At 40.1% G+C, this 26353-nt stretch overlaps 1 protein-coding gene across 2 annotated transcripts in view; it reads left to right on the top strand.

Annotated features, from left to right (window-relative positions):
* The window catches only part of SYNPO2 (synaptopodin 2), a 203156-nt gene that overhangs the window by 26836 nt on the left and 149967 nt on the right, over positions 1–26353 (top strand). Inside the window, exon 2 of one of the 2 annotated variants that reach the window (XM_072625366.1) lies at positions 12462–12536. The exons of the other annotated variant lie outside the window; for it this stretch is intronic. Within the exon in view, the coding sequence (XP_072481467.1) occupies positions 12462–12536 (75 nt within the window). The remainder of the gene's footprint in view (positions 1–12461; positions 12537–26353) is intronic. 2 annotated transcript variants of the gene reach the window in all.

Below are 26353 nucleotides of genomic sequence, written 5' to 3'. Positions count from 1 at the left end.
GTATTAAATTTCAAAATGAGATTTGTAAAACTTAAGATGTATTTTTTTTCTCCCTTCCAAATTCATGGACCCCCTGAAATCTCTGTAGACCCGAGGTTAAGAAGCACTGCTTTGGGGGCATGGACCAGACCTGGGATTTTGTTGGTATGGGCAACATCTGGGTGAGGAGATTCCCTCTATCAAGGCAGGCTGTCATTTCTCTCCAATTGACAGTGTTAGTTCAGTGAGATCAGTGCCTTCCCCGAGGCACACAGCCACTATATATAAAAGCAGAACCCGAACCCAGGATTGCCTGGCTCTGAGGCCAAATCTTTATCTACTATGCCTCTCTAAATGTCCCTTCAAATGGTTATGTTGCTTGAAATATGGCATTTAGAGATAATTGTTAGACTCATGGGCAGTCCTACACTTGACTCAGCCTTATATGTAGAAAGCATCCACCAAGAAATGGAGGGATGCAGAGATGAGAGGCCCAGAGAAGAGGTCTACAAGGACCACCCTTTTAGTGATTTTCTTCCCTGGTGATCTTCCAGCCTCAACTTGAACCCTTGCCAAGGATTCTTTCACTGCCTAATAAAGAAGTCCATTCACCGGTTGATCATTACAGAGTTCTTCCTTACAGTGTGGCACAATCTGCCTCCCAGTAACTCCAACTCATTGATTTGAGTTTTGCCCCTTAGAGGATGAGTCTTCTTTTTCATAGGGATATTTGTTGACAACGATAATGTCTCCTCTTCGCTTTTTTTTCTGATACTCACTATTCCTGCTTCCTCATATAACAAGTCTGACAATATTTGTAGATGGTTCCCTCTCTCTTCATATACTTCTGTTTATAAATGATTCTCTCCACATAGGGGCCTAGATCTTCACCTAGAATACAATATGACTGTCACCTTCCTTGTTCCACATGTCACTTAAATTTCTCTGGGCCTCAGTTTCCTCACTTGTAAAATGAGGAGGATTTCTGTGGTCCCTCCTGATGCTAGTTCTATGATCCTTAGAGGGATCAAGACTGGGGATTTGTATAATGAGGTGGTTGATCTTTGAGGTTCCTTTCTTTGATCCATCTGCAATTTCACTTTGAGATTTGGTCAATGAAAATTGGTATAACAGCTACCATGCTGACCTTGGAGTCTGAAAGTTCAAATCCTGCTGATTTGGTGTCCGATCAGATCTTTACCAGCTGTGTGACTGTGCAAATCACTGAGCCTCTCTCAGACTCACCTTCCTCATCTGTAAAAGGTTGATAACAGTAGTGTGTACTTCACAGGACCATTGGGATGATTGAATCACATAGGTAGAGCTTGACAAACCTTAAAATGTCATACAAATATTAGTGATTTTAATTATTGTCCACTTGAATAACTTTAAGGTTATATTTCCTTTATTTTGCACTTAGTGGATTTTTAAAAAAAATCTTAATATGTGAAATTATCTTTCTGTCTGATGAATTTCTCCAGGTATATTTTGGTCACGTTTCAGGCTTGCCAAAGCCATTTTGTATCTCACATAAACATGTCTTAGATGCCTGAGTGGTCCTTTCCAGTTTTGTGTTTTCTGCAAATTTAATTGGCCTGACTCCCACATCTCCATCCATGTTAGATGATTCTGGCTTTAAAATCTATCTGTTTTTTCAGGCACTGGGTTTATTAAGTTTGAGAAACTTTGCCCAAAGTGCCTTGAGACTAAATGAAGAATGGGGAAAGAAACATTTCTAACCATTCAAAACACTATCACCTACTCAGATTTGACTTCCACTGATGGATTTTCACAGACAGGTCAGCAGGGAATGGTCTCACTGTCATTGTTGAGAATGAGTTTTCTAAACACTTCCAGAGGGATATCTATCTGCATACCTACCTACCTACCTACCTACCTACCTACCTACCTACCTACCTACCTACCTATCTATCTATCTATCTATCTATCTATCTATCTATCTATCTATCTATCTATCTGTCTGTCTGTCTGTCTGTCTGTCTGTCTGTCTGTCTGTCTGTCTGTCTATATCTATCTATATAGAAATAGATAGATACAGACATATATTTCTTTGGTGCCCTTGACTGAGGGGAGTGCCAACTCAGTCCAATTTAATCAGCATTTATTAAGTTCTTACTATGTGCTAGGCACAGTGCTAAGCACAGTGGGGCTTCAAAAAGAGAAATTCCAAGAGAAACCTTGGGATAACCTGAAAGTGTGATATTACATGTTGGTTTTTGCTGGGATTTCCTTCTTGATTTCTTTTTTTTTAAAAGGGAGTTAGAGCTGGAGAAAATAAATAGGCATCTTGATTTTGTACTCCAGGGGATGCAGAGACACCAAGTTTTTCATCAGCAACCAAAGAAGATAAATTAGAGAGTTGTAGCATCTTTTTAAATTTTCTTTTGAGGGGTATAAATCCTTGCTATTAATACTGAGGAGTATTCTTATAGGATCTGTGATCTGGAATTGGAAGGGACTTCAAAAGCCATTGAGTCCCTCAGTGTACAGATGAGGAAACTGAGGTAATCGTTAAATGCTTAGGGTAAGGGGAAAGGAGTAAATACTTATATGGCACTACTGTGTGTCAGATGCGGGGCTAAATGCTTTATAAACAGTATCTCATTTGATGTATCTACCTCTCAGGGTTGTTAGGAGCCTCACATGAGATAAAATGAGTAAAATACTTAGCACAGTGCCGGGCACAGAGCAGGTACTATATAGATGTTAGCTTAATCAAGCAATCCATTTATGTTATATAACATATTATATATTACATTATACATGTTATATATCGTATATTATTTTATATATCAATCAATCCATTCATAACTGTTTATCAGGGGCAGTGGATAGGTGGTACAGTGGATAGAGTACCAGGCCTGAAGTCAAGAAGACTCCTCTTTCTGAGATCAAATCTAGATTCAGACATTGACTAACTGTGTGACCCTGGTCAAGTCACTTCACCCTGTTTGCTTCAGTTTCCTCATCTGTAAGATGAGCTGGAGAAGGTAATGGCAAACCACTTCAATATCTTTGTCAAGAAGACCCCCAATGGGATCATGGAGAGTTGGGCATGACTGAAATGGCTGAACAACACCAGTCATTCATCAAATACCTCCTATTTGCCAGGCATCATGCTTGGTTCTGAGAATACAAAAACAAAACGCTAGAGTCCCTGCCCACAAGCAACCTCCAGTTGGTGAAGGGAAAAGCCATATATATATATATATGTATATAAATGAATATACATAAGATATATTCAGAATACATACAAAGCAACAGAAACAGCTGGCATTTACCTCACAATACCTATATTCTCTCATTTGATCCTCACTCTCAGTGACCCTGTGAGGTAGGTACTCTTACTGTCTGCATTTTACAGGTAAGGAAACTGAAACTGACTTGCCCAGGATAACACCACTAGTTAATATCCAAGTCCAGATCCAAACTCTGGTCTTCTTGACGCCAAGTGTAGTCCTCTTTCCATTAAGCCATCCATCTACCTGAGACCCAGTGAAGGCTGAAGCGATTCTCCAAATTCACCAGTTAGTTAGTGGCAGATGATGCAAAGGTGCGTAGAACGTTGCCCAGTACTCAGTTCAGTGTCTGCAGAGGCTGCTGCTGCATCTTCCATCAAGTTATTTACAGGGTATCAAGGGTGAAAAGTCCTTTAAAATTAAACTGAGATTCCAGAATCTTACTGTTAAAATGAGCTGCCTCCTAAGAGTCACTAACGCTTCTTTGGGGCTCAAAGATTCACAAAGTGCTTTGACCACAACGGTGGCTAAGTGAAGTCTATAGAGCCCTGGCATCTCCATTGCTAATGCAGAAATGAGAGTTCAGCCTACCTAAGGCATGGGCAGTTCAGCTGCAGGGCCACCACTTAAACCTGGCTCTTCAGACTCTTCTGGGGTAGTGCACTGTCCACTACACAATCCTGTCTCAAAACCAGAAAAAGTGGACTCTATTTTAGGGGGTCTGGGGTCCCCAAAATCTTTATGCAGTTTTAAGTTTTCATAGCTTAAAACCACACAGACTTCAGGGATGGCCTGTTTTTAATTTTTGGAAAGCGTAGCTCCAGTTTTGCTGTTCAAAGAGGAGAAGCTGGGACTTTCATCGAACAAGTACACCTGCTAGACATGTGTGCACATAGTGTATTGTGTTCATCCTTCACTGCTGAAGAAGACCATGCCATCAGAGAAATGACATGACTTGCACTTGACTTTGTTTTGAGTGAGGGAGGGCTGTGCAGGCCACCAGCCTCACTTCTCCTCCAGAGCCATCTGAATCCAGTGGCCAGATATTCATCAGGATGACTGGAGATGACCCAGGATGAGGCAGTTGGGGTTAAGTGACTTGCCCAAGGTCACACAGCTAATGAGTGTCAAGTGTCTGAGGTGTGATTTGAATTCAGGTCCTCCTGACTCCTGCACTGGTGCTCTATCTACTGCACTGCCTAGCTGCCTCTGTGCACATGCACACACAGAGAGATACACATATACACAGCCATCACCTAATTCCTATCTTTGGACTCTAGGTAGCAAATATAATGTCATCCCAGCTTGAAGGAAGAGGTATGCATGACCAGATAAGCCTCCATTGGCAAAGTTGATATAAAAGATAGATAGACAGGTAGATAGATATAGAGAGGATAGGAGATAGCTAACTGGGTACATAGAGATGATAGAAAGGTAGATAGGTTAATGTACAGAAAGATAGGTAGGTAGATAGATGATAGAAAGATAGATTGATGGATGATAGATAGGTACATGGATAGATGATAGATAGAGAGATAGATAGGTTGATAATAAAAATAGAAAGATGGTAGTCAGTCAGATAGCATGCCTTCATTAAGTACTTCCATTATGCCAGGCATGGTGCTGAGCTAAAAGCATGATTTCATTCATCCCCAGAATCCCTCACTCTTCTTTCATGGGCACTTTTAGACAGAGACAGGAAAGGGAGAAGCCCACTCTGAAGGCCACAGGAAGCTAAATCCCAGCAAGCTTTTTGTAAAACTCTAATGGGATAAGGTGTATATTAGATGGATCATAGAATTTTAGATTTATAGCTGGAAGAGCCCTTAGAGCCATCTGGTCTAACCCAATTTGCAGATGAAGACATAGAGACACAGAGAGTTTGATTGACTTGCCCAGGGATCACACAGTTAGCAAGTATCTAAGTTGGGATTTGATGGTCAGGGCTTCCTGACTACAAGTTTGGTCCTCTCTCCCCTACACTACATTGCCTCAGAAATGCCGAGTTCACCACTTTCCAAATATTTAAATATAGCTCGAGCAAGTGAGTCCAGGGGAGCAGCTGGAGGGGGGTTCTGGGAGCGTGCTGAACCCACGAGAATGTTGCTGCATCAAAATGTGGAGGCGGGCTCCGTGGTTCATGAGGGGGAAGGGCAAGAGAAACTGTAGGCAGGGACTTTCTAGTTTCTCAAGCTCCCTGAAGACTGGAAGTTTTTATTTTAAACACATATTTCTTTACATAGGGCAACAAGTATCCAAAGTGTATCCAGATGTAGTCTGAATGTTTGTAACAAATGAAATAAATGCACAGTGACTTCTCGTTCCACATGGCGAGGGGTGGGTGCGTGTGCACGTCCTTTTCTTCAAAATGTGTTCCACTGTGGGGCTGATCATCTGTGCTGGGATTGCAGGCTGGGTAACTCAGTGGGCCAGGCGCACATTTTATAGCTCTCTGCTCTGTGTTCATGGAGAATGTCTTCAAATAGACATGGGAAGAGGTTTATCACTAGAAACAGGTTTGATTCCTTAAAAGGAAGTTGTTTCTCTTTTTCTTATGCTTCTCTGGAGAATTGGCTCCAAACTGGGAATTGTTATCCCATGACTCACATGCAGAGCAGGAGGCCGCAAACTGAGCTTGGAGAGGATTGTAACGACACCGACCCCCACAGACCAACCGTGGGGAGCAGCTTCTAAAAAGAAAACACTCCAACGTGACTGATTGCCTTTTCATTTCTTCGGTGAGAGATGAAAGTGAAAGATGATGATGGTGATTTCTGTTTTTAAAAATAGCAGCCCACCAGAGCCCAGGGCTGAGGGTTCTGCTCTGTGTACCTCATCTGGGCAGGCTTCCAGCAGTCCAAGGAGCAGTTGTTTGAGATAATGCTAACTTCGGCACCAAGGGGTGGGAGAGTCTATGGGTGCCTGACAAGTCTCCTGCGCTAAGAAAGCCCCGGGCTTATTTTTAGCCTCTGAAAGCTGGCAGGTACAAAGTCCAGTTGAAATGATGCTGCCAACGGGTCTTTGCATCCTGTGGATCGGTATGTTCTAATGCTGCTCCCATTCACCCCCATCGTTGCTCTCTCACACATTGAACCTGGTTCTGGTTCAAGCCCTCCGTAACTCTCTTTAACTAGTTAGAGAGCCTTTCTCTCTACCACTGTTTCATCTTCTTCCGGCTCATCTTCCATATCACTGCTACAGTATTCTTTTGAATGCATCCTTCTAATAGTTGTGTAACCTTAGGTATGTCACTTAACCACTTGGTGCCTCAGTTTCCTCATCTGTAAAAAAGTGGGGTTGAACTTGATGTTCTCTAATGCACTTTCCAGCCTTGAAACTCCAAGCTTTTGATCATGTCAGTCCCTTCCTCAGCTATGCCCAGTGCCTGCTTGAATCCAAGCTCCTCCACTTGGTAATTAAGGTCATCCAGAGTCATCCAGGTATTGAGTGCCTTAATAGAGAGACACTGATTCTATTTCATACATGCCAAATGCTGTGGTGGAGAAATCACAGAACTGATTCCCAGCACTGCTGCTCACCTACTGCATAATTTGGAGCAGGTCACTTTCATTCTCCAGGCTTCCATTTTCTCTTCTTTAAAATCAGATGATTTTTCTCTTACACACACACATACACACCCATACAGAGTATGTATGTATATTTATATATGTATGTATATGTATCACCACTATACATAACTGTATTGCTACCTTTGACACCTAAGTACTTGGTCTCAAAATGACATATATGTCTTGTCATCTGATTTTCAAACTGTATGGACCCAACTTATGCCCAAAATATTGCAATACACAGAAATAATTCTTGGTTTGCACAGTGACTTCTCATTCCACATGGTGAGGGGTGGGTGAGTGTGCACATCCTTTTCTTCAGAATTTTTTAATCCAGATAATCTAGGGAATCACCAGGTACTTGTCTTGGCTTGGAGTGCAAGTTCAGAGAATGATATGACATCACCCTGGAAGAGAGGAAAGTAGCTCACTTCGAAAGGTCTGCTTAAGATGCCAACATTATTGAGCCATTACCAATGTCCTTTCCAGTTTTGGTGAAACCTGAGAGGAAGATATTAATCAAGAACTACATGACAAGCCTGGGATGGACTTTTCCAGGTGAATTAAAAAGCTGCAGACGGGTATGATTTTGCTGAGTTGGAGTTAAAGGTTAGAAATTTTAATGATGTATAGACATGCAAACTGGGAGATGGCCAGATGAAGCAGCTACTATTTCTCTCTACTTGGCAACAAGATGACTCTTTCCTCACTGAGGTGTTTCCTTGGCTCTTTTGGCCTTCTTGATGTTTTCTTCACACCCATTCAAGTTCCATAGTTCATGCTTGTGTCCTTTCCTTTGTCTATTTCCCATTTTTGTGTAGCAATAGCTTGTTCGAATGGGTCAGGTCATAGCTGTTGTAATTGGACATCATGTCTTCTCTTCTTTATTTTATCTTCTAGTTTAGGGTCAGTTTTTACTTTTGCTCAAGTTAGTCATCTGAAGATTCAAAGTAATGATTGACGGTGGTACCCAGTCACTTTTTATCTATTAAGATATAGTCAATCTCTTATCAGATCTATGGAGAAGGGAAGAATTCTTTACTAAAGGAGAGATAAAAAGCATTATGAAATGCAAAATGGATAACTTTGATTACATTAAACTGAGAAGTTTTTGCACAACCAAACCCAATGCAACCAAAATCCGGAGAGATGTAGTAAATTGGGAAAGAATTTTTACAGCTAAGCTCGGGGATAAAGGCCTCATTTCTAGAATATATAGAGAACTGACTCAAATGTATAATCATACAAGTCATTCCCCAATTGATAAATGGTCAAAGGATATGAATAGGCAATTTTCAGAGGAAGAAATTAAAGATATCTATAATCATATGAAAAAATGCTCTAAATCACTATTGATTAGAGAGATGCAAATCAAAACAACTCTGAGGTACCACATCACACCTATAAGATTGGCAAACATGACAGAACAAGAAAATGATAAATGCTGGAGAGGATGTGGGAGAGTTGGAACACTAATTCATTGTTGGTGGAGCTGCGAGCACATCCAACCATTCTGGAGAGCAATTTGGAACTATGCCCAAAGGGCTACAAAAATGTGCATACCCTTTGACCCAGCAATATCGCTACTAGGACTATATCCCCAAGAGATCATAAAAATGGGAAAGGGTCCCACATGTACAAAAATATTTATAGCAGCACTCTATGTAGTTGCCAAAAACTGGAAGTCAAGGGGATGTCCATCAATTGGGGAATGGCTGAATAAATTATGGTATATGAATGTAATGGAGTACTATTGTGCCATAAGAAATGATGAACAAGAAGACTTCAGAGAGGCCTGGAAGGACTTATATGACCTGATGCTGAGTGAAAGGAGCAGAACCAGGAGAACTTTGTGCACAGCAACGACCACAGTGTGCGAGAGTTTTTTCTGGTAGACTTGGAATTTTGTAATAACGCAAAAACTTCTTATAAAAAAAAAATCCCAAAGGTGGTTCTCAAGGCAAAATGCCTTCCACACTCAGAGAAAGAAATATGGAAGTCATTCGCAGAATGTAGCAGATCATGTTTGTGTATGTGTATGTGTTTGTGTATCATGTTCTGATTTGTTATACGATTTCTTTCATTTATCTTAGTCTGACTACATAGCATGACTATAGTGAAAATATACTCAATAGGAAAGTATATGTAGAATCTATACAGAATTGTATGCAGTCGTGGGGAGGGAGGGGGGGAGTGGGGGGTAGGTGTGGGGGGGATAAAATCTCAATTGTATGGCAGTGATTGTTAAACATTAAAAAATAATAAAAAAAAAGATATAGTCAATCTCATTGGGAGAGTGGGTGGTCAGATATTCGGTGTTTGTCATATTCATCACTTGCTCATTTTTCTGCAGAAAGTATTCATAACATAAAGGCATGATGGGAAAGGCTTCTACATAGTCCACAAACCATTTCTTTCTTAATTCTAAAAGGTATTTTTTCCACTTTTTAAAGAGGACGTCATGTTCTTTCTACTCACCCTTGCATTGAAGTCATGGAGTACTGAGGTATATATTGTTCTTCTTTGGAGAGTCTTGTCAAGTTCTTCATAAAAGTCTTCTGCCTCATCATTCTTTACAACAGATGTTTGTGCACAAGTAGAAATTATCGTAATATGTGTCTCTTTTTGCTTATGTTCATTCTAATCACTGCAAGGCAAGATGGCCAAACACCCATAGTAAGGTCTTTCTTGTTGCCTTTTGGCACACAATAAAAAAATGACTAAGCAAAATCTTTTATTTGCCTCTCCCAGAAGAACTTTGGAGTCATCCTTATGATTAGTCCCAATTTTATTATGTCTTCTGGTAACTTAAAATAAGAATGATGATACTGATAGGGGTTCCATTCTTGTAGGAGTATCTTAACTCATTGATTGTTGGACAACAACTTCCCATGCAGACTATCAGATCTTAGACTAATGTTGATAAATGGCCTAAAAATTGATTATTGACCCTTCTGTTTCCTTTCTGTTGCTCTTTGGCAGTCCCAGAAAGGGAACTGAACAACACCAAGAACCATTTTTATGTGGGACAAACATTCTATTCTGATGTTCCATCATGTTGTAGCTAGATTCTTGAAAGTTATGTCAGAGAAACATAGCTCAGAGAGCTGGCTCTGTTGATATGGAAAGATTTCCAAAACATTTCCAGCAACAGACCCTGTCTACTGTCTGAGACAGTAGATAAGGACAGATAGCCATAGCCTGGAGAAGTATAGAGACTTCATTAAAAGTAGGCTGGCCACTAGGGGATGGAGTCTTAAGTTGTGACAACCTATCTCTTAGGTCACAGGGTTACAGATTAAGAGCTGGAAAGGATCTCAGAATCAACTTATATAGACTCCTCATTTTACAGATGAGGACACCTAATTTGAGAAAAGTTAAATAACTTTCCCACAGTCACATAACTGGTAACTGTAAAGGCTGGATTTGGACCCAGGACTTCTGATTCCAACACCAGTACTCTATCCATTAAAGCATGATGTCCCTCAAAGGGTCTTCTTTTAAAAGCAGCAGAATTAAGAGTGGGTGATGTGACAGAGCCATAGTGTACATAGATATGTGAAGAAATCCAGAAAACCAAGGTGAGAAATATGTTGGTGTGGATTTGGGTGTGAATTAACAAAAGTAGAAACAGAATTCATATTGTCCCCCTTGAATCTTTTTTCTCCTTCATTCACTAGAATCAGATACTAAGTCTTCTTGATTCTAGCATCTCTAAAAATAACCACCTTCTTCCCATTCACACAGCTGCTGCTCTAATTCAAGCCCCCCGCACCTATTAAATGACTTTTACCCTCTATCATTTGCCTTAAGGTTCTTGTTATTCCTACTTTGGCAAGCATTTCCTCCTTGTGGATTAGAATCAATGAGAAATAGAGGAGACCTTGGAGGAGGACCTTCAGTTCTTTCATTTTATAGGTGAAGGAATTACCTAAGGTTGAACAGGTGGTAAATGTGAGGCAAGATTTGAACCTGGATACTAGGACAGGTAGGGGGTACAGTAGATAGAGAGCTGGAACTGGAGTCAGGAAGACTCCTCCTTGTAAGTTCAAATCTTGCCTCAGACATTTACTAGCTATGTGACTCTGGGCAAGTCACTTGACTCAGTTTCCTCACCTGTAGAATTTTCCGAGCTGGAGAAAGAAATGGCAAACCACTCCAGTATCTCTGCCAAGAAAACTCCATATGAGGTCACAAAGAGTCAGACACAGCTGGAAACAGCTGAACAACCATGATGAAACTCTGACTCCAAAACCACTGTTCTTTCCATTCAGCATGTTACTTCCCTTCTGTTGCTTCCTTCGCCATTCAAAGAATAAAATTTTCATTAAGGTCAGCCAAGAATCTACCTGCTGCCCTGCTTTGGGCAGAGTTCGAAAAGATATTCACAAAGAATTTCCCAATCGATGAACAAGCACATATTAGCTATCTACAGCATGTTAAGTACTGTGCTATGTGCTGGGGGTACGGAGACAAATAATCTGATGCTTTCTGCCATGTATGTAATCAGTTGCCCCAAATACTTCATCCATGTGATTAAATTCATGTGCAAAGGATTTTTAGAGAGCAAATTCCCAAGAGTTCAGAGGATGGCTAGACAAGATCCACTGGCCTCATGTTTTGCAGAGGAAATTGGTTCAAGAGGGATGTGGGGCTCCCAAGGAGGATATTCTGAAGACACACTGAAAGATTATTCCAATCTGGTTAAGTAAATCAGTTTGCCTGTAAAAGAGTGTTATGGGTCAGCTTTGATTTCAAATAGAAAGGTACAGGGCATGGAGGCAGGGAAAGCAGCTGACGATGATGGAAAAAAAGAGCATGGTCCTGTCAGATTAGTAACAGGAGTCCTGCAGCCCAGGATGAGCTGAGGCTGGAGAAGGCTGCTAAGGACCAATGACAAGGATTTGTTCTGTTTTTGAATTATGTAGTGGGCAAGGATAATCATTATGGGAACCTGTGAGGGGCAGCTTGGTCTAGACAGAGAACTTAGAGTCCAGAGGTCTGGGTTCAAATCCCATCTCAGACATACACTGGCTGTTTGGCTCAGGGTGGATAATAATAATAATAGTGAATATTTATTTAGCTCTTTCACATGGGTGAAGTGTTTTACAAACAGCGACTCATTTTACAACAACCCTGGCTTCAGGGGTGTGCTGGAGATAGCCCCTGTTGGCTCTAGAGAACTGGAAGTTAAATTTTCAGTGTGGGCATTTACACCTCGGAAACTGGCAAATCAGGGCTTGATTTATTGTTTTGCTGATTATCTAGACTTAAGAAAGTGATGAAGAAGATATTGATAATGCAGATTCCACTTTAAAGTGTGTCATGCATATTTTTTCCTAGAGAGTGAGATGATAAACATTTATCCCACACACCTCTAACTGAGAGGTAGGTGCTATGATCAGCTCAGTTTTACAGATGAGAAAACTGAGACTGAATAAATGACTTTCCCAGAGTCTCACAGTTAATAATTACCTGAGACTCGATTCGGGCTCTAACCTAACCTCTCAGAGCTCTGAACAACAATCTAAGAGTTTGTATTGGAGAAAACATATTGCCCTGACATCAATAAAGGATATTTTTGATATTAGCAAAATCTCAGCTCCTGTAAGAAAGGGAACTATTCTAGTCAATTTGATTTTTGTTTTTTAAGGAGAATGAAAAAAGGCAGAAAATTACAGTGGAAAGAAGACAGAATTTGAAGTCAGAGGAGCTGCCTGTTGCCTATGTAAGCTCAAAACCAATCTTTCCTTCACTAAAGCTGTGATTTAGGGATGCTACCTATACTCTTCAGACTGGAAAGGTTGCAGAGAGGAGACCCAAGATCGATGAGACCACCTCAGAGAAATGAGATGTAGTAAGAGCTCCTGTGTGCCCTCAGGGAGGGGAAGTAGTTTCAGGGGATCCTTCTGCGGTGGGAGGTCAAGGACAGAATGACATTGAAGGACAGTGACAACTGGGACAGTACCCAGAATTCGGACCTAGGAAGGCAGATGCTAGAGCGGTATTACTAGGCTTTGGACTGCTAGGCAGACTGGCTTGGCCACTGGACTCGGTATTAGGAAGACCTAGATGAAGTTTTGCCTCAAATATTTTCTTAGCTATGTGACTCTGAGTAAATCACGTAACTTTTCTGTTCCTCGTGTAAAATCAGGTGGATGGATTCAGCAGCCTTTCAAGGTCCCTTCCCCCTCAGAATCCATGGTCCTATGATCTTAAAGGAAGTCTGTTTGGCACAGAGGTAGAAGAGGGTATTTCCAGAAATTATCCTGACATGAAAACAAAAGGCATCAAATATGACTTTAAAATGCACAAATAAAAATAAAATAAAATAGAATGGAATAATAGACGGAATTCATAATCCCATTGGCTGAACTTGTAACTTTTCAAAGCCAGTGTCAGATTAATTTTCCATGAATGGCTCCCTTTCTCATTAGAGTCATGCTGAGAGATTGTCCTCTGGAAATTCTCCATCTCCATGCTTGGGGAAATAGGAGAAATCTTCCTTGAGGCTGCAGACTCCAGGAGTAAGAGTATGCCCATGACGGATAAACTGGATCTTCATATCCATGTCTCAGCACCCTTGACACTGGTCTGTGCCTCTTCCCCACGAAAAGCCCTGGGTGTTGGCTGCTGCATTTTGATCTTTGATCTGCTGACAGACAGCTAGAATCTGATGACTCCATTGATTACAGCTGTGTTGAGGCACAGATTGCATGAAAATTCCAACTCCTACAGCTGAGGTCAGTATTAATTGAAGTCTTCACTCTTCCCCCCAGCCCCCAACCAAGGCTCCTTGTTCTTTCATGAGCTGAGTTCATTTTGAGTAGCAACAATGGGGGTGTCAGGCTCCTCCTAGTCCATGGCTGTTTCCTTGAGGAGATGTTGTACCCAGAAAACCTAGATAAAGGATCATAGAATCATGGGGATTAAAGATCACAGATTCAGGGTTGGATGGGACCTTGGAGGTCATCTAATTCAAAGGGGTCAGACTCTGCCTGAGCATACAAAACTCTCCAGTGTGTTCAGAACCAATTAAAATATAACTGGGGAATATTTAATAAAATAAAAATACAATTTGACATAGATAATGTCAATTTGTAGTTCTCTAATTCAATATATGGCTTCAGGGATCCATTTCTATTTGAGCATGACCACCCTGTTTTAGTCCAGCCTTCTTATTTTACAGTTGAGGAAACTGAGGCCCGAGGACTTTCCTGACACTGAACAGGTAGTAAATAGCAGAAGTGGTAGCCCAACCCAGGACCTCAGGAAAGTGAAAAGGCAGCAGCTGAATGGGAGGTGTGCAGAGACTTCACAGACCTGATTGTTACCAGACCAGGTGGTCTCCCCAGAGGACTCCTGTAGCTGACTTCTGCCTCTCCTACACCCCTCACATCCAGTCTGTCACCACTTCTGCCTCCCATACTTGCTTCCTATCCCTGCATTTTCCAATTGCCATAGATTCCACCTGAATACACCCCTCACTGCTTCCTGCTGGACTATAGCAGGTGTCTCCTGACTGGTGTGTCTGTCCTCATCCCTCTGAGCCATCCCTTGCTGTGTTTTCAGGATAATCTTGGTCATGTATAGATCTGGTCCTATCAGTGGCTCAGATGAGGGAGCAAACATTTACTGAGTACCTACTATGTGCTAGGCACTGTGCGAAACTCTAGATAAAGTGTCAGCTCTGCTGCTTGGCATTCCATTCCATTCAATAAGTGTTTCTTCTATTTAATTAGTGGTGAGCAAGCCCTAGATCTGGGTGGAAACGATCAATCAATCAACAAACATCCTAAACACCTACAAGGCCCCTACCAGGCACCATACCAGGTGATGGGGATATGAAGGAAAAAAAAAAAACAGAACTAAACAGTAGCTGCCTGCAAGAGGGTTACATTCTCTGGAAAAATATATAACAAGGTCACATGACAGTAAATGCAAAGTAAAGGAAAAAATCATTTTAGGGTGAGGATTAGCACTGGGGGTTTCAGGAAGGAGTCTTGAAGGACTGAGGAGTTCCTTGGTGTTTGATTGGAAATGCATGAGAATTCCCAAGCCTCCCAGGGTGGTGGTGAGGATCACCTGAGATCAAATTTGTAAAGTGCTCTACAATGCTGGCTAGTCTAGAATCAATGCAATAGAGCAGACTTGGGCGCTGGATTCAGGTTCATCCCATGACTGTTCTGAGTCTGTGACCTCAGGGCTTTCCTATGGCAGCCACTAAGATGATTCAGGCTCTTTTGGAGGACTTATCATAGAGTGTGGATTTGAGAAATCTGTTTCGATTTGCTGATTTCATGAATGAAAACTTGAGATTCTACAAAAACAGCTCTTTATTTTTTACTTTGCAATTGTATGGATAATTATCATAATTCATAGCAGTGTTCCATGAGAGCTGGCCTTAGGACCAGAGAGACTTGAGTTCAAATCTTGCCTCTGACCCATAGAGGCTATGTGACCCCGGGCAAGTAGGAAGGAAGAGAAGAAAGAAGGAAGGAAGGAAGGAAGGAAGGAAGGAAGGAAGGAAGGAAGGAAGGAAGGAAGGAAGGAAGGAATGAAGGAAGGAAGGAAGGAAGGAAGAAGGGAGGGAGGAAAGATTGTCCCTGCCATGGAGAAAGAGAAAGACAAGACAGCTGAAAGATGAGGATGTCTGGGAATGAACGTGTCCTGTGCAGTGAAGCAAACCCGTGGTGGCCCCAGGAGGCAGCAGGACGGGGAGGCCCGAGTACAGGGATAGTCCGGGCAAAGGGTGATAGATTTTCCCAGGGACAAAGCTCCAGGCACTGAAGGAAAGATGTGACAGCTGCAGAGGCAGGGTGCTGAAGTCCAGGAATACATGTAGCCGTGTAACCTCTCAGTAATTATCTCTTAAATTCTCCAAGACAGATATTTAACTTGGTTTTTTTAAAAAATATATTTTGATAACTATATTTCAATATGCTTGATTTATTTTATGATCCTATATATTTTATTTTATACAATTAAGAAAATTATTCTGAGAAAGGGACAGAAGTTTCACCAGATTCACCAAACTGCCAAAGGGCTCTGAAGAGGTTAAGAATCTCTGTTCTAAGACATTAAATTGCAGAGACTTGAAGTGGCGGAGAGAATTTCCTTACATAGGAGTTCCCTAAATGAAATTACAGGTCTTGTCCCTAGCCCTAAATTTCTGATGCTTTTCGTTTTTTGTATCAGCTTCATTTTTGAATATATCCTCTCACCTCCCCACAGCGAGCCATCCCTGGTTATGGTAGATAGACAGATAGACACAGACAGACAGACAGACAGACAGACAGACAGACAGATAGATAGATGATAGAGAAATAAAGAGAGGACAGAGAGATACATACATACATACATAGGATAGATAGAATGGATGGATAGACTGATGAGATAGACGAATGAATGGACAAACTATTAAAGAAATAAGAACAAGAAGGAAGCCCTCTCCCAACAACTTAGTCAAACTAGCCAACCCATCAAGGCAAATTGGATATTGTATGCAGAGTTTGACCTGTGTGTTCCTCACGTTTGTAAAGGAGGCAGAGAAGTGTTGTTTTCCCCTTTCCCTTCATTGGAGGTAAGCTCTGTCATTGCAATTGCTTGGAGATTGGTTTCTTTGTTGTTTCCGTTACCATAGTCATCATCAACTACAAAAATTTAACAGACATTTGTTAAGTGCCTACTATGGGACACAACACCAAGGCACACACCAGTCTTTGCTCCCTGACGAGTTTACATCTACTGGGCAAAACAGTGAACTCACAGAAAAGGATCTGCAGTCCAAACCCAAAGTGAAGAGATGGGTCCAGTATGTAGTGATGAGCAGGGGAGTCTGATAGAAGTGCCATTTGAGCTGATCATGAAGGATCTAGGGATGCCTGGGGGAAAGAGGACATTCCAGGCATGATGTGCAGGCAGCATATTGTCTGCGTGTGTGTGTGTGTGTGTGTGTGTGTGTGTGTGTGTGTGTGTGTGTATGAGAGAGGAGAGAAAAGAGAGAGAGGAGAGAAGAGAGACAGAGAGAGAACATGTGTAACTGTGTGTGTGAGAATGCGTGTGCATAATGTGAAATCAGATTTCCACCACACCAATCTTTAATTATGTATTAGGTACACTTCAGTAAGAGGCAGCTTTGCTAATTTCTTAAATTCTAATTTCTTTCTCATTATTCAAATAGGATTAACTCACTTGTTTCGGAACTCTTTTGAAAACTAAGATCCTAGCTCCATGTTGATAAGTTTATCATGCTAGAATCCTCTCAAATCACCCACATCATGGGTGCAGTCGTCATGGCAGTGAGTATTACCAAGAAATCGCATGGGGTAGTAGGAAGAGTCCAGGGCTTGGGGTCAGGAGTCTGGATTTCTCTCTTTAGCTCCTCTATTTATAGCTCTGTGACCTCAGGCAAATTATCTGACCCCTCTGAGTCTCCATTACTTCAAATACAAAATGAGGATAATTATATTTCCATTTCTTTCCTCACAGGGTCATTTTGAAAATCAGATGAAGTAAAGCAGGGCTAACCCTGCCTAGGAGAGAGCCCCACCCACTAGGGACCCTAGCTTTGGATTTAAATGGAATGGGTTCTGCCCTGGGGGAGACTGACTCCTAATCAAACAGTCAGACTTTCTCCTCCCCACCCCATCAAGGCACATTCTGGATCATTGTTTCCATCCTAGAGTCCTGGAGAAAAGCTCTTAGATAAACCTTAGGGAGGCTTATGTCTAGGGTCTTTCCCCATGTCCTTTCTAGAAAAGATATTGCTTTCAGGATTTCTCTCATAACTGTTTTTATTGCTTTCCGGTTTTATTACTAAAATTACCAAAATTACTATCAGAAAGGGGCACCACCTTACACAGTCATAGATGCCTTTGGTAACCCAGGATTGGTTACAAAAGGAATACAGACACCAGGTGTTTTGGTTGCCCTCGTCTTTAACTTCGTTTTATTTAGAACAAATGATGAGGAATTTAGGGCTTGGCCAAATCATACTGGGCTTAGAGTATCTCCATGAATAATGCCACACTTCATATTGTGATCTTAACATTATTCTGTTGGTGAAGTGTTTTACACAGAGACCAGTGGAGATCAAATATTTTATCATAATCATTATACTTGTTATGTTAAATATATTTACAGTATGTGAATAAGCCATGAATGGGTAACTGAGTCAAAGTCTTTATGATAACCGATAAAGACAACATAGATGGCACGGTGCCTTTTGGCTAATTTCTTTCCCCATAAGCACTGAATCAATAAAAATAAAACAATAAAAACTAAGATAAAATAAAAATAAAAAATAAAAATTTATATCCCAGGACTTTTTGGAATATCCCTATTTGTTTCTCAACCAATATAGATTTTTTTCTCTTGCGTTTATAGAGATTTTTCTAGTAATATAAGCTGTGAATACTTTGTAAAAAATATAAAAACATATCATTGTCCTGTTTTGGGAGTGGTCACTGGTGTTCTCATCTTTTGAGTTGATATATAATGCCTGCTATTAAGAAAGGTGGGATCAGGCTTACACCTGAGAGGAAAGTGGGAAGGTGCTTTGTGAGCAGTTCATCCACATATCATGCAGCATCTGAACCAATAATTAGGAATCTTTATGACTTGGCTGCTTTCCAATTTTGTGAGCCGCTAGACTTGGCCCACCTCCCCTACCCCATGATAAGAAAAATCTGAAAAAAAATTTAAAATCTGAAAAAATTAGAGAAAATTTAAAATAAAGTAATTAGAAGTTAGACACAGAAGCAATTTCTAGCAGGTAGACTTGTGGACGACTTTCTGCCACCAGATTAACATGGCACAAGCTTTCAGTGTCTTATTTACCCACCTTTTGTTTTCCTTGTGTTTGACAATGGAGATGAGAAAATGAGAAAATATTTGTAAAGCACCTCGCAAAGCTAAAAGCACTATTTATTTATAAATACAAATTTATGAGTAAATTTTAAAAAATATATTGATAAATTACATAGATTTAGAAGTATTGTTATTGTCACTATAAATGATGACCAGAAATTTTCCTCATCTTTTTGTGGTGGTGCTCTCACTTCACATTTCCTTATTTTTCAAACTTTTGCAGTCAAGTTTTGGGTTGATACTGAATATTTCATTTGCTGTTTGAGTGGCTCTGACTCCTCACATCACCTTTGCTTTCACTTGCTGGTTAAAGAAATCAAGAATTTTGATTTTTCTTTTTTGGGTTGCTTTCTGCATCGTTCTTTCTTGTTACCATTAATTGGATTATGTGGTATGCAAGTTTTCTGTTGTAGTTACTAGCTCAATCAGAGCTATGGAACACATGGTCTGTGGACCGTACGAGAGCTAGGACAGTCCTAAGGGAGGTTCCAATCAGATTAAAATATAATTGCTATCTGATTTTGAGGTGTTGATGTATTCATAAAAAGTAAATACCGAAACATTTTTGATTATCTAAATTAATATGTGACCCATCGAGATTCTTATGTACAGTCTCATGGCCCCCATTTCTGTTTGAGTTTGATACCACTGAACTAGTGTCCATATAATCTGCCAATACCTGTTCACAGCTCTTCAACATTGGCAGGTCCCAATTAGTGAGAATAATGAATCCTATGATGATGTTTTGTATTTGGATTGGCACCATTCAAAGTAGTAACTATAGAAAATAGAGTCATTGGTTCCAACCCAGTGGAAATAGGCAGTGTGAATTTGAATAATGTGACCACTTCATGGGACTGGGACCCAGCTGTAGTTCTCTCAAATTGCTTCTGCCATGGTAGTGGTTGATGTCCAGCCTTAGGAGTATTCCTTGGTGGTTCCATCTTTCCTTCTGTGGTTACCACTATTTCAACAAACATTGCCACATATATTGCTGTGTGTAGGTCATAAAATGTTCTTTACAAACTCTCTGTCCAATATTGTGGGAGAATGTGTTTGTTCGTGAAGGTGGTAGAGAGCAAACACCAGCTTCTGGGAATGACTGTGTTGGTACAATTGATCTGCTAGATGTGTTCATGCCATCAAATTCCAGAAACATTGTTTTTGGCATTCCAGTCTAAGCTTACCCATCTCCTTTTTCAAATGATCTGAAGTACCAGTACTTTTTGGTTATCCTTTTAATTCTAAGTATAATTTTTTCAAGTAGAGATTTTCTATGATCTTAGGATATCTTCCTTTTGTATATTCAGATTTTAAAAGCTCCTTGATTCTCAATTTCATGTCTTGTTTCATCTAATCTAGGCTTAGGGATGAAGGCTTTTAAAACATAATTTTTTTTTTTTAATGATTGCCCTACAGTGGTAGGTAACCCATGGGTGTGAGACTTGTAACTATAGGTATTATTGATAGATAGTAGTATAAAGACTTTGCTGGTGAGATCTTTTTCCATTTCTGTTATGATACGGTATTGAATAATGAAAGTATTCATGTCTTCAGTTCATTTCATGCACACTTGTGGTATGCCTAATTTAGTGCTAAGAGCTAGTTGCACTGGAGCATCTCCAGAAGGGGAAGTATTGAGACTTCTGATGGGTTCTGCTGTCTCTTGCCTTCATATGGCACTAGAATTTGAAGGCTATTCTCTATGGCAAGCTGAAGAAAAGTCAAGCCATAGGCAGATGCTGTCCCATCTCCTTCTTAAATTCATAGAAACAATTTCACCATGCCAGCTGGAATGGTCATGTAAACAGCAGGATCACCAGTACCCATTTTAGGGTTCCTGGCAGGCCTTCACAGCTATTGTAGCAGTGTCTTAGCACAGAGTACCAACTGCTCACCAGGTAAGCTAGCATTCCTTCACTTTGCCATGATGCACCTTCCCCCTCCCATGCCAACACAAACGGTTGGTTTTTTATGGTATGGAAATGTAATAGAATATAGCTAGTGGCTTATCAATTATGTTAATTTTTTAGGAAAAAAAACAAAGAATATATGGGTCAAATAATGATTTATAGAAATAATAGACCATTTAATCAAAGAAAATTAGAGTTAGTAAGCAACATATGAAAACTTTAGGGACTTAGACAAAGAAATTCTTAGTGTATTTAAACCAATCTCTAAACAGTTTCATCAATAAATGGAAAAAGACAGGGAAAGCAATAATTTGGATAGGCAACTAAAAAGAAACAGAAAAGCAAGAAATCAAAAAGATCCCCCCCATGCAAAAATCAAAAGTCTGATTGTTTTAAATCTGAGAGAAATTAGAGAAAATTTAAAATAAAATAATTGAATTATGAAATAAAACTAGAACTAATTTTTTGAATGACAACTATCTAGTTTGATCCAAAAAAGAAAGTAAATCTAAATTTTCAAAATGAAAAAAGGATAAATTACAACAGATGAAGAGGAAATGAAGGAAATTATTAGACTAGCTTAAATAAAATGGATGAATATATTTATGCAAATATCTATCTGTATATGCATGTCTATGTGTACATACACACATAAAGTACCTCACATTAAGAGAATAAGAAATAAAGGATGTAAATAATCTACTTTTAGAAACAAGCTAAAAATGAACTCCCAAAGGAAAAAAAAACCAAATACAGAAGGATTTATAAGTGAATTCTATCAAACATTCATAGAACAATTAATTCAAGCGTTATATGAATTGTTTGCAAAAATAAGGAAGGAAGAATTCTAGTAAACTCCTTTCATGAGACAAATATTGTCTAGATACTTAAACTAGGGAGAGATAAGGCAAAGAAAGTAAATTATAAACCACTATCGCTAGTGAATATCAATGCAAAAATATTGAATCTTACAGTAGTAAATAGGTTTTAGCAATATATTTAAAAATTATGCCCTACGTAAAGATTGGATTTATACCAGGAATACAGAGTTAATACAAGTTGACTTTAGGAAAAAGTGGATGTTTCTTAATATGTCTAGCCAAAACCAAGAGCTCGTATCATCTGTTAGGGATAAACTTTAGGCACCTTTCCAATTAGATCATAGGTATAACAAGGATGTTTATTATCTTCACTATTGTTCGATATAATTCTAGAAATGTTAACTACAGTAACAAGACAAGAAAAAGAAAAAAATTGAGGAAATTTGCTTAGGCAAAGAGGGAACAAAATTATCGCTCTACCGGTGGTATGATGGTTGACTTAGAAAACAAGTAGCAAGACATAAAATAAAATCACAGCAATTATCAGCCTTCCTGTGTATTACCAACAAAACCTAGCAGGGAGATTTAGAATGAGTTAGAAAATAAATTTCCTTCAAAATGACTAGAATGTGAACTAAATATCTGGAAGTCCATCTACCAAAAGAAACATGGAAATTACATACAGACACCTCAACAATGTTTACATACATAAAGACAAATAATTATAAAGAGATTTAATTGTTCATGGTTGGGTCATATCAAAATAAAAAGACTACTTGAGTTAATTTATAGATTCAGTGTCAAACTGATCAACCCCCTAAGAATGTGGCTTATTAATTATCTTGCCTCTCATGCATCCCACCTACTCATTTAAATATTTCTTGACATCTTTTGTTTTTATGTCATCTACATTTCCCAATATATCACTCCCTCCTTTTCTTTCCTAGAGAGTCATCCCTTAAAACCTAGTTTTTACTAGAGGAAAAGCAGTTTAGCAAAGCTAAGCAACACTTTTAAAAATTATGACATTATTTGTTGCCCACGTAGTCTCTCACCTTTGAAAAGAAGAGGAGGAGGTACCTTCTTTTATCCTTCTTTGGGGCCATGCTTATTTATTTATAATCTTATTGAAATCATTCTTGATTATTTCTTCCTTTTCTATTGTTGCAGTCATCATGTATTTTTTTCTGGTTCTGCTTACTTCACTTTGCATCAGTTCATAAAAATCCTCTCATGACTCTTTTTTAATTGACCGTAATCATTGTTTCTTACAGCACAGCTACATTCCATTATACTAATATACCACAACTTGTTTAACCATCTCTAATCAGTTTCTGCTGTGTTCTATTTATTGGCTCTTTCCCAAAGTATTGCTACAAATATTTAGGTCAATATGAAGCCTTTCTTTTTCCATTGGTGTCTTTGGGTTGTATGAATAACACTGGAATCTCTAGATCGAGCAGTATGAACATTCTTGTCACTTTCCTGACAGACTTCCAAATTGCCTTCAAGAAGGTTGCAAGCTCCACAAACAGTACCTTCATGTGCAGATCTTTTTCCATCCTTAATCTTGACTGTTCCTATTGCTTGTCATTTCTTGTGGCATCTATATTAAAGAGATCTTCCTTCACTTTTCCCCTTGCTGCTTCTCATCAGTTCACCAGATAACCTAACATTATCAATTTCTTTTTCAAGAGTTTCTTTTTTCCACTCCTACCCTTAAAAAAAGGCCCAGTGATCTTTATTTGAGGTGTTAAGAGCTCCAATACAATAGATAGAACAGTTTCTTGTACCATGTTGGTATTGAGTCATCCTATACTCTTTACTTACGTTTAGAGGAGGACAAAGTCAGAGTTCTCTCATCTAACCTCAGTGACATGCTCATGCTGACCTTGGATAAGTCACTTGGCTTCTCAGGGCCTCCCTTTCACCATTTGGAAAATAAGTGGGGAGTTGACTTCGATGACCTCGAAGGACCCTTCTAGCCCTGAATCTATGATCTGTGCCACAAGAAAAGAGGGAAAGGAGGAATTCAGAGAACTCTCATGGGGAGATTTTTTTTAAAAAACTGGTGAAGAAGAAAAAGAAGCAAACCCAAAGAATACTAAAAATGAATAAATAAATATTTTAAGTGAATAAATAAATGAATTATAAATATCACAAATGATGAGTTAAGCAATGTAAGTGGCTCAGAGGGAGTCAAAGTCAGCATAGCTGGCAAATCAAATGATGGTCTTGGAAAATAGACAATGCAGAGAGGTGGGGGACGACTACGACGGGCTGCGGCATACGTTGTCAGTCTAGGCCACTGTATCAGATTTTCTGTTTAACTCTTTTCCTTTGTTTTAAGGACTGGTTAAATTATAAGGGGAGGGGGAATAAGAACATTAGTCATCTCCAGAAATGACAGTTGTGGAAAAACAATACTTATTATATAACAATACTTATTAAAACAAACACAAAAAAGAACGTTGCCTAGGATCATTCTTTACACGGTGGAGGAAGCAGACATGGTAAGACCAACAATTTATTTTCAGCTGTATAAAAATAGAAATGTTATATAAAATTGCCATCATCAGGTGAGAGAATGTGAGAGCTTATTATCAACACAAACACATGACTAAAAGAGAGGCCCATCCAACAGCATGCCTCCTCCGCTGCTTCCCAGGCCCCAGAGGCAGCCCCTGTCACCACATGTCCCTCTTCCTAGACCTCTTGGTCCAAGGAGTCTTGTCCAAGAAAGAACAGGGAGCCTCGGCCCTCACTTCAGCAGTTCCCACCTCACCACCAACTCACTGCTTTCTTTTTAAACCTGAACAAGCTAAAAGCCATTTCTGTAAGAGGAATCTTGGGTAGCAACAGAGCATGCAGAACAATTTTCAGGGCACAGAGCCCAGTGAAAATGGGGTGGCTCAAATTCTGGAAACAAAAATCAAACTGGAATTGAAACAAGCTTCTTGCTTCATGTGATCCCAGAGTTTGAATTAATACCAACCTGGAAGGGACCTTACAGGTCAACACATCGGCCTTTTCAGTTTACAAATGGGGAAACTGAGGTCCAAAGAAAAAAGTGACTTCCCTTAGGTCACACAGGTAGGAAGTGGGAGAGGTGAGTTTGTAATTTAGACCTAGGAAGGCTCTTAAGTGAAATGAAGGCCTTGAGGACTTGAGCAGCTTGTCTACCTGTGGGTAGTGGCTGAGCTAGGCTTCAGGCCCAGGTCCCCTGTCTCCAATCTCTGTATATTCTGCTGTACCAAACTTTCTCCTGGTAGAGGTTATCCCTTCCCCAGATTGTTGCATTTGTGTGCTTGTGTGTGTGTGTGTGTGTGTGTGTGTGTGTATCACCAAGTGCGTATACATGAGAACACTCTGCAAAGCACAAAGGAAAGGTTATTAAGATGTGTCTCTTTGTTAGTCATGACTCTGTGGACTATCTACTGTCCATGTGGTTTTCTTGGCAAAGAGACTGGAGTGGTTTCGCATTTCAGTCTCCAATGGATTAAGGCAAATAGTGGTTAAGTGACTTGCTCATGGTCACACAGCTAGTTAGTGTGTGAGGCTGGATTTGAACTCAGGTCTTCCTGCCTCCAGGTTCAAAGCTCTATTCCCTGAGCCACCCAGCTGCCTATAAGATATGTCTAGGGTAGACTTATCAACTATGAAGAGATCAACCTCAACCCAGCTGATAGGTTCCTCCATAAGCACCATCTGCCCAAAGGTTGCAGGGTCAACCAGCAGTATGTTCTTTAGCTTCATGGTGTGCGTGTATGTTCATGTGTGTGTATGAGTGTGTGTGTTTTGCTTTCTCTACTTTCTCTCCAAAGCACTACAAGAAATAGTTAATAAATAGTAGAGACTCTACAGCTGAGTCATTGGACATGACCTAGTGACAACCAGTTCAATGTGGAAACCTATCCTTCCCCCTGCCCCTCTGCTCCCTAAATGTATCAAAATCTACGTCCCATGCTATGTTATTTCTGACCAGTGGGACAGTCAGCCTCTTGTGGACAGGGACTGTTCTGCTTTTTATCTTTGTATCCCCCATGTCTGGCAGTGTCTAGGTCATAGAAAGTGTCCAATGCATACTTGGTGAATTGAATTAAACCGAACCAATCCAGGTTTTAGAGGAAGATTTTGTCGAGAAGTGCTAAAAAGAAGAGACAGGCTACACATCACTACACATCACTGCTACATTTCAGGCTCTTTCTGAAATGTTGTCTGGAAGGAGCTCAGTCCAGACAGTAGGTTCCAAAGGCAAGCCATTGAGTTTTCTGAGAGGGATGACATTGGAAGGCAGCATTCCATTCAATTCACAAAGGATGTATGAAGTAGCCACACTATGTGCCTGGCTCTGAGATGGGTGGTGGGGATAGCAGGGTAAAAACTCAACCATCCTTGTCCTCACGGGGCTGACATTCTATTTCGAGGATACAACATGTTATCAGACATAGATTTAGTACAAATTAGGGATTAAAGGAGGAATGAGAGATCAGACTGAGGAATATTTGATGAGGAGGAGAGCACTGATATCTACAGGGATCAGGTGCGAGTCAAGATGGTGGCAGCTGAGCCTTGAAGGAAGCTCAGGGTTCTGAAAGGTAAAGATGAGGTAGAAGTAAGGATTCACAACACAGTGAGAACAGTTCCAGTACTAGAGTCATAAAGACTTGTACTTAAATTTGACTGTAGACACTGACTAGCTTTGCCTCTGTCACTTTACCTCTGTCTGCCTCAGTTTCCTTCAACTGTGGAATGGGGATAATACTAGCACTTCCCTCCCAAGGTTGTTGTGAGGATCAAATGAGATGATATTTGTAAAGTGCTTAGTAAAGTCAAGTGCCTGGAGCGTGGTAAACACTATATGGATGGTTATTCTTTCCCCCTATCACAAGCATGAGGGATGTCTTGTGTGCTTAATGATAATGAGGGGTAGGAAGTGT

This window comes from Notamacropus eugenii, chromosome 7 (genome assembly GCF_028372415.1).
Source record: "Notamacropus eugenii isolate mMacEug1 chromosome 7, mMacEug1.pri_v2, whole genome shotgun sequence".
Classification (NCBI taxonomy): domain Eukaryota; kingdom Metazoa; phylum Chordata; class Mammalia; order Diprotodontia; family Macropodidae; genus Notamacropus; species Notamacropus eugenii.
This window is presented reverse-complemented; position numbering and strand designations above follow the sequence as displayed.